The sequence below is a fragment of the Enhydra lutris genome, unplaced genomic scaffold, assembly GCF_002288905.1.
Source record: "Enhydra lutris kenyoni isolate GAN:26980312 unplaced genomic scaffold, ASM228890v2 scaffoldscaffold3, whole genome shotgun sequence".
Lineage (NCBI taxonomy): Eukaryota > Metazoa > Chordata > Mammalia > Carnivora > Mustelidae > Enhydra > Enhydra lutris.
The window spans coordinates 61,681,177-61,693,874 of NW_019154087.1; the positions used below are offsets into that span (position 1 = coordinate 61,681,177).

At 40.4% G+C, this 12,698-nt stretch overlaps 1 protein-coding gene across 3 annotated transcripts in view; it reads right to left on the bottom strand.

Moving 5' to 3' along the window:
• Window positions 1-380: 380 nt before the first annotated feature.
• LOC111154349 (ADP ribosylation factor interacting protein 1) overlaps window positions 381-12,698 on the bottom strand; it is a 106,158-nt gene continuing 93,840 nt past the window's right edge. For all 3 annotated transcript variants that reach the window (XM_022513914.1, XM_022513912.1, XM_022513908.1), the window contains one exon: window positions 381-2,291. In XM_022513914.1, the coding sequence (XP_022369622.1) occupies window positions 2,136-2,291 (156 nt within the window). In that variant the 3' untranslated portion in view covers window positions 381-2,135. The remainder of the gene's footprint in view (window positions 2,292-12,698) is intronic.

The window sequence follows — 12,698 nt, forward strand, 5'->3', positions numbered from 1 at the left end:
GAGACTCCTAAAGAGAAAAAAGAAAAACTTACTGAGAAAAAGGAGTCATAAATCACAGAAGTACCATTTTTTTTGTTACTGTTCTTTTTTTTTTTTTTAAAGATTTTATTTTTTATTTGACAGAGAGAATGAGAGCAGGAACACAAGCAGGGCAGGGGGAGCGGGACAGGGAGAAGCAGGCTTCCCGCCAGGCAGGGAGCCCGATGCGTGGCTCAATCTCAGGACCCCAGGATCATGACCTGAGTTGAAGGCCGATGCTTAACCGACTGAGCCACACAGGCGCCCCTGTTTTATTCTTAAAGTCAGGAAAAGACAAATCATATGTCTTCAGAATTTCCAGATAGTTGCTTCTTAAATTATGAAGAGCCAGAGAAAGAAGGTAGTGCAGCAAATACTTTTAATAAGAATACAAAATTCACACCAGAGGCACATTCTGGGGAATGTACAGGAACTATCACAAGTAGTAATTCTGCTGGAAGAATAAAATAAGGCTCTGTCAGAGTACAAATATACAGGAAGGAATGATTTAAAATAGGTTTATGATTTACAATCACATTACATTGTACATATTAAGCACTGAAAACAGGCATATTAATTAAAAAGCCAGCTAAAAGGCATTTGAACATATATAACAAATCTTACAGTCCACAAAATTAATGTATAACAGTAATTTTTTTTTAGTACTTCATTTCAACACAAAAGAAATGAAGACATATTAATTTATGTCTATGACAAAAATCGAGAGAACTTATACATAAAAAAGGCTTACATGACTGATAGAACCACACAACGGACAGATCAGAGACGTAACACAAACCCAACAGTGCTGAGCAACTGAAACAGTACTGGCCTTTCCAATCCCCTTTCTTCTTATTACCACCGCACTGTCCCAGGTTACCTTTCCGTTACTTAAATGAAAAAAAAATTCCTCCGTCTTCTCATTCCATGCAAGGAATGAAGCAAAACCAAATAGCAAATTCAAAAGTTGCTTTTACCATAAACCTGAAATGCGGTTTAAGGAATACAAAGAAACCCAACACTGATACACAGTGTTCCTTTCCAAGGAAGGAACAGACACGCCGAACATTATCCAAAAGGGGTTTCTTTATGGATTATGTACATTGGTTGAATGAGAATTACTGTCTCTGAGAAGGCACATATCTGTGATTTAAGGCTTAACCGGTATTGTTACGTATGGAAGTCAATAAAAGCTGTCTAGGAACTCACTTCTGTCAAAATGGAATTTACCCGAAATCTTGCTTTCCAAACACAGATTTCGACTCTAGAAACCATCAAGAGTTTCTATTCCCAAGTCCACCTGCCCCAAATAATTCTCTTAAGCAGGTTTCATTACGAATCCAAATTGCTAACATAACCGCCCAGTGACTTTGGGTGATGCAAACTCTTAAGCTCAAAGGCCTCACAGAAATGACAGTGTGATTCCTGCGTCTTAAAAAAAAAAAAAAGAAAGAAAGAAAGGAAGGAAGAAAGAAAAAGTTTAAACAAAATTACAATAGTACAGAATCATTTTTAAAAAGGTATTTGCCACAACTCCACAAGCCAATCAGTCATCCATTAGAGCTGCCGCCTGTGTGTGGACGCTGCAGGAACACCATATAATTTTACTCTGCAAAATAGTTTCTTTTTTCTTTAAGATGATACATGAAGATGAATCTCTTAAAGATGTTTAATATATTCATATATAAAATATCTGATGTTGATACAAATCATGTAAACCTCCCTTTGGAAAAGTTACAACTGGCCCCCATTTCCAGGACCAAAAACCTTGAATTTTTATCTGGTCAGTGCAAATCTATATTAGATGTTTTCAAACTATAGAAATAGCCATCAACCCTCACGATACGAAAAGATTTCTCAGAAAGGAAAATTGTGTTCAGATTATAGAAATTATGTTTACATTAAAATCACCCACCTTCCCATCAAATTTAACAGTTCAGTTGTTAAAGTATGAAAAAGGGAAAAAATTAAAGCTGTTTGTGCAAGAATCACTACAATGGTTGTGGTCACCACTTCCCTAATCTTAACCCAACTCTGCTTAATTCTTATTAGGTTTGTTTAGAAATATAATGACGTGACTTTTCTTTTTCTTTCTTTCTTTTTTCCGGGTGTGATTTTTACTGTTCTTCAAGCCAAGATGGGGCGTCCACTCCAGGGGTTTTCAATTTGATATGGAACTGTTTAAGCGTCTGTTCAAGCTGCTTCTGATTCCCGGCAAAGTAAGCAGCAATGGCGTTGTGGAAAAGGACCAGCTGATTGTGCAGCACCTTCACCTGTGAACGAAGAATCACAAGACCAAGCATTAACACCAACGGCAATGAAATAGAAGGTGACTTATCACATGTCCTCATTCAATGGCATAGGTCTCATCAGGAAAAGCTGTTTTAACCTTGACCAAGTATTACACACACACACACACACACACACACACACACACACCCCACCCCGTACATCACTTTGCAGGGTCACTGAGCCCTTTGATGACTTCTTAATTTCCCTAAAGGGAATAGGTCAGTTTAAGAAGCTGTGTATTCTGTTAACCATATTCGAACGCTACTGAGGGCATTAATTAAAAATATTACTAAATCCTGTCTGTCAAATAAATAAATACAATCCTAAAAGAAAAAAATTACTAAATCCCACCTCAAACTAAGTATATTCAAAATCAAATACTGAAGAAGGAAATTTATATAGAAATATATATATATTTATATATATACAATATATGCTATATAAATTTATATATAAATATATCTATTTATATATATATATAATATATGCTATATACCAGAAATGGACATCATTAAGGCTAAGCTTTATGTAAAACAGAGTATGCCAGATATTTTGAAATACTGAGGTTCTCAAGGAATCAAGCCAAAGGGCAGCAAGTGCCGCCCAGAAAGCCAATGTACTTAAAGTTCACAAGACTCTCTGTTAGTTTCAAGTGTTCAAGTACTTCTAAGGATAAGAACAGTATGTTTTAACCAAGTTAAACCAAGCTACTTCTGTAAATCTTTATTAAAGAAACCAGCAAAGCATTACAAAGATTTATGAATAAAATTGTTTCCTAAGCCCTCATTTATAACTGTGAAAGTTCAATGATAAAGTATAAAATATACTGACTTATCCATCCAGTGCAATATTTATTAAAATTGAGCTTTACGCCCCTAAAGCCTGGGTGGTTCAGTCAGTGAAGTGTCTGCCTCCAGCTCTGGTCACGATCTCAGGGTCCTGGGATGGGCCCTGCATCGGGCTCCCTGCTGGACGGGGAGTCTGTTTCTCCTTCTGCCCCTCCCCACCCGCTTGTGTTCTCTCACTCGAAAACAAGTAAAATCTTTAAAAAAAAATGAGCTTTAATAACTTTTAGTGATGTAAAAACATCTGATATACAATGCTAAGGGAAAAACAGGACATGGCATTTTACACAGGTATGAGCTTTACATTCATTTTATTATAGCACACGAACACACACTAATAGTCTCTCTAGACTTTTCTCTATCCATCTACCTCTACAAAGGAAATAACACAAACCTTCATATTGGATATTTTTTATTTGTAAAGTCTTTATTTTAAAATATAAAGTATTCTGAAAATAACACACACTCCAGATTATAAAATAAAACTTCCCAATCCATACTTTTTGCACCTATCTACTTCCCGCCACCCGAAAAATCACTATTAATGTTTTATCGTGTTTCCTTTGAGAATTTTTCTAGGCACATAGATAGTATTTAAAAATACAAAGGGCTTGCACCATGCACACTTTTAGTAATGCTGTTTCCTCAAAATATCTCAGATATTTTTTATTCCATTCACTTATTCATTCAACCAGTATTAATTAAATATCTTCCATGTGCTGTACACTGTTCCTAGGATAACAGAAAAAAAAACCCCTTCCCTCATGAGCTTCTATCCTTAGTGGGTGGGGAAAGAGTGAAGGGAGGCCAGAAACAATAAGTACTGGCATCCCAGAAATGAGTATCTCAAGCCTTGAGGTCAGACCAACTCTCAGAACTTTGGGGAACTGGGCATCGCTGATTTACTTGAAAGCTGTCTAAAACAAAAAAAGTTTTTTCTCTTCTGATAAAGAGAAAAAAATTCTAGCACGGATAGCTTAAGAGGACCACATAGCAATAAATAATGAAAACTAAAAAATGTCTGTATGAAATAAAAGGGGCATATCTTGAATTTACCTGGTCAGACATTTAAGGCCTGCAACCTTTATCATGAGAACCTTTGGGAACACATACAAGGCCAACCATGAGACACTGAACACCAAGTATCAGGCACTATACTAGGGATTTAAGAATACAAGGCACATACAGCAGCAGAAAATTAGTATGATAAATGGGTAGTAAAAGTACATTGGGTTAACTTTAAAAAAGTGGGGGGGGGCACTTGTGGGCAAAATAAGGTTTTTCAAGAAGGGTTGGAGGGGAACACTGGGACAGCAGAACTCTAAGTCCCCTGTCCTCTGCTTCTGAGAAATGGGGGATATTTCAAAGGATAATGAGCCACAACCCAAGGGCAATTATTAAGGAAACAGGATGATCATAGGGAAAGCAGGTTTCTAAATGGCAATTTAGGAAGTGAGCAAAGTATTTGATTATACTGGACTGCCTCGATAATGGCCCCAAAGAATCACTCTTCTCAGTATTGTCTAACACCCTTGGAAAGTCTTCTGCAATGAGCTTGGCCATGTAATACTAGAAAATGAGCCCTGATAAGCAAGCGCTTGCCCTCTTGGACTACTGCCGCCAACCTTGCGAGGACACGCAGTCTAGCCTTCCTCTGAGAAGCCTACAGGGAGGGAGAGCCTCGGTCCCAGCTATGCCCAGGGCTCAGGAAGCCTTCCAGTTGAGAGTGAAACCAGAACCCATCTACCCAACCCACACAATTGAGCTAAATAATACATCATTACTATTCTAGGCCACCAAGTTTAGGGTACTTCGTTATGCAACAAAACATAAGTGGTATGTCTATGAAAAAGGTTAAGAATGCAGTTTCCTAGCAATGAATAAGGGTTTTGGAAAGCACAGCGAAATGGAGGAAAATCGAAAGGGAGAAGATAGGCTTGGAAAGAGGAAAGGCTAAGCTGGGTGGTAAGTAAAGGAACTGAAGAAAGTACCTGGGGAGGTCAGGAGTCAGGGGTGGTTTTGAGATGAGAGAACGGAGAGAGAGAGCAGCTAGGAAACAGAGATTCCTACAAGAGAGGTTCAAACAAGAGAGGCATATATGCTACTAACCCATCCCAAGATCTAACTGCATTTTTGGAGTAAATGTAATATAGTATCCTTGAAGACTTCTACTTCCAATGTTCTAGGAAGGCCTGACAACTGCATTAGGCATAGTTCGATACTGCTCGTAGCCTCCCCAAATTTGTATGTGTCATTCATTTAGGTCATCAGGAAAGTATCCCTGTTACTAGTATTGTATCGTTCCTTTACAGCAAGAGTGAGCTCTGGAATCAGGAGGCATGCTATACCGCTTCCCAGTTTTCTTTGTGAAATCTGGTACAGGTTGCTTCTAACTTCACTGGCCAAGGTCTTTATCCATTTATCACAGATCCCATTACCAAACTGCATATGTAGTGTCATTGCAAGGGTTAAGTGAAATGAGGTACCACCTAGCACACTGTCTGACACAGACAGAGTAAGCCCTCATTCAGTTTCAGTGGAACCTACATTTACCTACTAGATAGTCAAACCACATTGACTTTTCTTGGTAAAATAAAAATTCATTTATTTAGAAACTGATTTGGAACTTGTAAGAAAACTGTGATAATGTGATTCAGAATAACAAATACATACTTGGGTCTTTGTCCTCATTTCTGGCACAAAGCACCTAAAACCCTTGTTATTTCCTAAGTGATTAAGAGGGAAGGGAGCATCTTTTGTTATATTATTTAGTGTCTTGTCCTGTTCCTGAAATAGCCCCAGTGCTATAAAGGTGAAAGGAATGACTTTTATTCATAAACAACCACACCTGACTTTATGTTAATGAGAAAAAAAATTTTTCTGGAAAACTCTAGAAAACCAGGATAATAGCTGGTTGTCAGGGGAACTAAATTGTGATTAGAGGATGGGAATTTCGGCTCCACCTGCCTACTTCTGTGGAGGAGACAGTGGCTACTGGTTGAATAATCCACCAAGGGTCAATGATTTTATCAATGATGCCTGTGTAATGAAGCCACTATAAAAACCCCTGAAGTATGAGATCTGGAGAGTTTCTGGGTGGTGAATGCATCCACAGGCTAGGAAAGTGGTACACCCCCAGATCCATGGGGACAGAGGATCTTGTGCTTAGGACCTTTACAGACTTTGACCTCTGTGCACTTCATCTGGTTATTCATCTGTATCCTTCAATCGTCCTTGTAGTAAACTGGTAACCTAGTAAGTAAACGGTTTTCTTGGGTTCTGTGAGACAGTCTAGCATACAATCCTAGTTGAGGAGGAGGTTGTAGAAACCTTCCATGTATGGTTAGAAGCACAGGCGACAACCTGACTTGCGACTGGTGTCAGAAGGTGGAGGGGTGAGGGCGGCGTCAGAACAGAACTGACCTGTACAATACCCAGCCGGTGAACTGGATGGAGAATTAGATGGTGTGGGAAAAACCCCACACACCTGGTGTCAGGAGTGTTTGAAAAGTGCTAGGAGTGTAAAGAAGAAAGAGTTTTCTCCTTTCCAAAGGCAGAAATTGATGTGAAGTTTACGTTAGCACAATGGAAATAAAAAAAAAAAAAAAAGAGGTGTGCGCTAAGCAAATAAATGTTGTTGAGAAGATGCAGGGGCACAGGTGGCTACCAACACTGACTGCCTTGACCCAGCCTTCTGTCCAAGGGCAGAAAACAGCCTGGGATGCTGCAGAAGGAATTCCTCTGCCCGACAGATCACCTTAGAAGAATTTTTTTTTTCTTTTCAAGATTTAATTTTTAAGTCATCTCTATACCGGCCATGAGGCTTGAACTTACAACCCTGAGCTCAAGAGTCACCTGCTCCAACTCAGCCAGTCAGGTGCCCCAACTAAGAAAAAAAAAAAATTTTTTTTAAGATTTTATTTATTTATTTGACAGAGATCACAAGTAGGCAGAGAGGCAGGCAGAGAGAGAGAGGGGGAAGCAGGCTCCCTGCTGAGCAGAGAGCCCGATGCAGGGCTCGATCCCAGGACCTGGGATCAGGACCTGAGCCGAAGGCAGAGGCTTTAGCCTTAGCCCACTGAGCCACCCAGGCGCCCCCCAACTAAGAAATTTTAAGGGTCAATTTATAAGTCCACAATTCTCTGCTTCTAAAATAAACACATTTTTTGGGCACCACAGAGGCACTTTTTCCAAATTAATAGTATTACACACTCAAATTAATAGTATTACATAAAAAATTAGTTTAAAACATTCTTAATACAGACTTCTACTAATTCTACTAATTCATATTGACCTTTCTCTATGTACAGGCAGAAAAATTTCACATTGCAATCACTTTTAAAACAGCTTTAAAATGGTACATTGGCACTCTGCGTAAGACTAGGAAAAGGTCAGATTATTCTAATTAAGGTTATAACCAGGGTTTACCTTACATGAGTGGAGTCTGATTTCAGGACCAAATCTATTTATCTATCTACCCTCCTTCCTTCCTTCCTCCTTTCCTTTCTTTCTTCTTCTTTTTTTAAGTTTTATTTATTTCAGTAATCTCTACACCCATGTGGGGCTCAAACTCACAACCCTGAGATCAAGAGTCCTATGCTATTATGACTGACCCAGCCAGGTGCCCCCCAAAATCTCTTTCTTGTAAGGCACTGGTCAACCAAAATTATAACTAGTGAAAAATAAGTAAAATGAAACATTGCAGGCTAGCTCTTATTTGATTCCTATTTACATAAAAATGTTTTCTGAAACTGAGCTCTTCTCAGTCACCTGTGCCTGTGTGGCTGAGTTTCAGAGCTTCTGGAGAATAGGCTGTCAGGGACTGGTCAAAGGAGGGGTCCAGGAGCAGTACGTTTTGACAGAGGATGGAAAAGTTCCCAGATGACCTTAGAAATGATGAGGGAGCAGAAGGCTAGCTGAAGACAGAGCATAAGCTGAGACCCTACAAGCTTCCCCCACTCTACCCCTCCTCGATGGGACCTGTGTGACATCCTTCCAGGAATCCCCCAACTATCTTAAAGTTAATGCCTTGCTAGAGGGGAACACAACCTTAACTTGACAAGGGCAAGGCCTGTGGTATCTTGTGGGTCAGTCCTCTTTAGCATATGAAAGTTCTTTTGAAAGCTCCCTTTTCCTAACTTTCCCCCAAACCCGAGTATATAATCACCACTCCTCAAGACCCCTATGCAGCAGCTCTTTCTACCCACCAGTCCTGTCCCTGTGCTTTAATAAAACCAACCTTTTGCCCCAAAGGTGTCTCAAGAATTCTTTCTTGGTCATGGGCTCTGGACTCCACCCACCGAACCTCACCTATATTCCCAAACCACATCAGATTGGAAACAACTTTTCAAAGATAAAAACCCATAAGGGAAAAGACTGAGAAATTAAATTCATTAAAATTTAGAGCTTCTGGGACGCCTGGGTGGCTCAGTTGTTTAAGCAGCTGCCTTCGGCTCAGGTCATGATCCCAGCATCCTGGGATCGAGTCTCACATCGGGCTCCTTGTTCTGTGGGGAGCCTGCTTCTCCCTCTGCCTGCCACTCTGTCTGCCTGTGCTCGCTTGCTCGCTCTCTCTCTCTGACAAATAAATAAATAAAATCTTTAAAAAAAAATTTAGAGCTTCTACTCATCCAAAGATAGTAAAAAGACAAGTTACAAACTGAGGGAATGTATCTCCACATTACACTGACAAAGGATATGTATTCAGAAAATGTGAAGAACTCTGACAAAAGCCATCCAACTAAAGAGCAAATAACACAGATGGGTATTTCACAGAGGAGAAAACAGGATTGGCCAATTAAGGCTGAAAAGATATGCTGCTTCATTAGAAAACAGGAAAGTACAAATTAAAACTAAGTTGATGAAAGGGGCTTCAACTGCCTCCATGGTGACCTCAAAATTTCTAATTAATTAAGTTCTTCCTAGCTTATCTCTTAAGTCAGGCAAGATACCTTGCAGGCAAAACATCCCGTGATAGGAACCGAAACTACCCCTCAAGCAAGAAGGACTGCTGTAAGCCAGCAGGACCACACGTGACTGACCCCATTGCGACTACTGACTTGACCTTTACTGCCCATCTGCACGTATCCATCCACCTCCGTCCCACATTCTCCTTATATAAAACCAGAAGCAGTTTCAGCACTTCGGAGAGTCTTTGAGATGTTGTCTCCTGCTGTTGGCCACACTGAAATAAATTCTTCTCTCCTTTCACCACCACTTGTCTCTTAGTGTCAGTGGGGGTGGCTGAACCTGGTCTGTTTGGGACCCCTGGAGCCAGTTGCTCTCGCATCCCTGTGCCCCGGCTACACTGGGGTGCCACCTTATATCCTCTATAAGGACACTGAGAAAACTTAAAACAATTAATACTCTGGTGCACTGTTGATTGTTGTATAAATTTGTACAACTATTTTTTTTAAAGATTTTATTTATTTGACAGAGATCACAAGTAGGCAGAGAGACAGGCAGAGAAAGAGGGGGAAGCAGGCTCCCCGTTGAGCAGAGAGCAAGATGCGGGGCTCGATCCCAGGACCCCGGGATCATGACCTGAGCTAAAGGCTGAGGCTTTAACACACTGAGCCACCCAGGTGCCCCTGTACAACTATGTTTGAAAACAGTTTGGCATTAATCCATGAAATGAAGGATGCATATACTCCACTGAGCAGCAACTGGACTCCTAAGAATACACCGTAACTCACACGTGTGTCTTATGAGACAGGCACGATTATGATCATAGCTGCACTGTGTTTGCTATTAAAAAACAAGGAAACACTCCCAAACTTGTATTTACAGGAGAATGCATAAATAAGGGGCATTCTCTTCGTGCAATGGGGATACTATATAGGAGCAAGAATAAAGGAACAGCAGCCGAATGCATCAATATGGATGAACGTCAGAACATCAGAGCGAAATGTCAAGCTGTAGAAAGACACGCTTGGTAGGATTCCATTTATCTAAAACTCAAAAATATGCCCAACTGAACAATACGTTCACATGTGGCAAAACTATAAAGAAAATCAATAGGAACAATACACAAATTCAGATCAGGGGTTCTGCAGGGAGAAGAGGGACAATGAGGTAAGGAGAGCCCAGAGTAGGCTTCAAAAATACTGAGGGTTTTGTTTCTTAACCCGGGTGGTGGGAACATGGCTGCTATATTTTGTTGTCATTACTCTTTATATTTTGCCTCTATGTCAAATATTCTTTGAATATACTTAATAGTTTTATGTTATTAGAAAAGGGCAAGGTTATGAAAGTTAAAGTCCATCTATATCATAACTTTGTTGAGGATCTGCACTGTTCAGTGTTCTAATGAACTATAGTCATTCCCACTTTACATTCAGAGAAAGAAAAACACACCTAAAATGTTACTTACATTCATTCAATAAATATTACCAAGGGTCTGCTCATATCAGGCACTAGTCTAGGGGCTGCAATGCAAGCAATCAACAAAAAGACAACTCTGCTCTCAAGAAGCTTATATTCTAGTGAGAGAAGAAAGAGAAACAAGGTAAGTAAAATATACAGTATGTTAGATGATGGCATATGTTATGCAGAAAAATTAAGCAGCTATGGGGAATATGAGATCTGTTTTTTGGAGAGGGTGTGGCAACATAAATAGGAAAGTTAGACTTGGTCTGAGGTGACACGTGAATAAAGACCCAAAGGAAGGGAGGCAATGAGCTTTAAAATACTTGCAGTTTTCCAATGAGGCTGGAAGAACATTCCAGTCAGAGGAAATAGCAAGTACAAGGATCCTGAGGCGGGTGCTGGGCTTGGTGTGTTTGAGAAACAGCAAGGAGGCCCGTGTGGCTGGGGCAGAGTCATAGGGTCTGGCAGGAGATGTGATCAGACAGGTAATGAGGGGCTAAGAGGATGTAGGACCTCAGAGGTCATCGTAGAGACTGTGGCTACATTTCTGTGTGAGATGAGAAGACACGGGAAGATCCTGAGCAGAAAAATGACAATATCTGACTTACTTTACTAAACATGCAAGGGAAGAAGTAGGGATACCTATGAGAATACCACAGCAATGACCCAGTGAGATAATGGTGGCCTGGACAAGGGTGGTAAGAGAAGCAGCAGCATTCTCAACAGACTGTGAAGGTGGAACCTACAGATGGAGCTGTGGGGTGTGAGAGGTCAAGTACAAAGACGCCAAGACTTTGGCCCTAAGCAACTGAAAGCATAAATGTACCACAGGCTGATATAGCAAAGGCTGTGAGAGGGCTGAGTGCAGAGGAGGCGAGCTGGCTCTCCAGAGCTCAGTCTGGGGCAGGTGTGGCATGGCTTTCAGGCAGACACATGGAAATGCTGAGCAAGTGACTACGTTTGAGATGGGCAGAGTTCAGGGTAGCAGTATAGTGAAGAACGACGGTAAGATAATTTTTATAGTTCCTCCCTATTAAAATTTTTTGAAAACATGCTTTCTAAACAGAGGCGTGTGTGTGTATGTGTGTGTGTGTATTCCAAATATATACATTTGGAAACTCAAATGGCTCTCAAAAAGCCTTTCAGTTGAAAGGCTCTTTTAATAGAAAGACATTATTTCTATTTTTTATTTATTTTTTAAAATTTTTATTTCATTTAGTTATTTGACAGAGATCACAAGTAGGCAGAGAGGCAGGCAGAGAGAGAGGAGGAAGCAGGCTCCCTGCCGAGCAGAGAGCCCGATGAGGGGCTCCATCCCAGGACCCCAGGATCATGACCCGAGCAGAAGGCAGAGGCTTCAACCCACTGAGCCACCCAGGCACCCCTCTATTTATTTATTTATTTATTTATTTATTTATTATTTAAAGATTTTATTTATTTATTTGACAGACACAGATCACAGGTAGACAGAGAGGCAGCCAGAGAGAGAGGAAGGGAAGCAGGCTCCCCACTGAGCAGAGAGCCCGACGTGGGGCTTGAACACAGGACCCTGGGATCATGACCTGAACTGAAGGCAGAGGCTTTAACCCACTGAGCCACCCAGGCGCCGGCCCCCCCAATTTATTTTTAAGGACAAAAACTAGATTCTCTTTTTAGAGATTTATGAAATTCAACTGAAAGTTTACTTACAAGTTTATGAACCAGCCCATTAATTAAATACTCTTCCCTATTTAGAGGTATTTTTTTTAAAGGCTTATGTACTAGTAACCTACCTGGGTCACAAAGTAATTTTCCACTTTGCCCTACTAAGCATGATTGAGCCTTTCTGTTTTGTTGTTGTTTTGTTTTTAGTTTTGGATGATCCTTGGTTCCTGGAGCTACAGAGCAACTACGGGGTTTCTGTACTTTTAGTGTGAAATTCTAATTTTCAAAAATAGGTTCCAGCCAATTACTTTATTGCTCTTTGGGTCACAAGAATTTTTGACTTGAATCTTAATCCTCACTGTTTTACAGTTACAGGAGACAATGAGAGTGGAGCACAGGGTCTGGTTCACGTATCACACCTGGAGAAAGCTGTTACAACAGTCTGAAAGTTACAGTCTGAAAGAAAGTAGAAAGAGCAACACACAGTTTTTATCTGACCCTACAAATGTCAACACGAAAGTCACATATGGC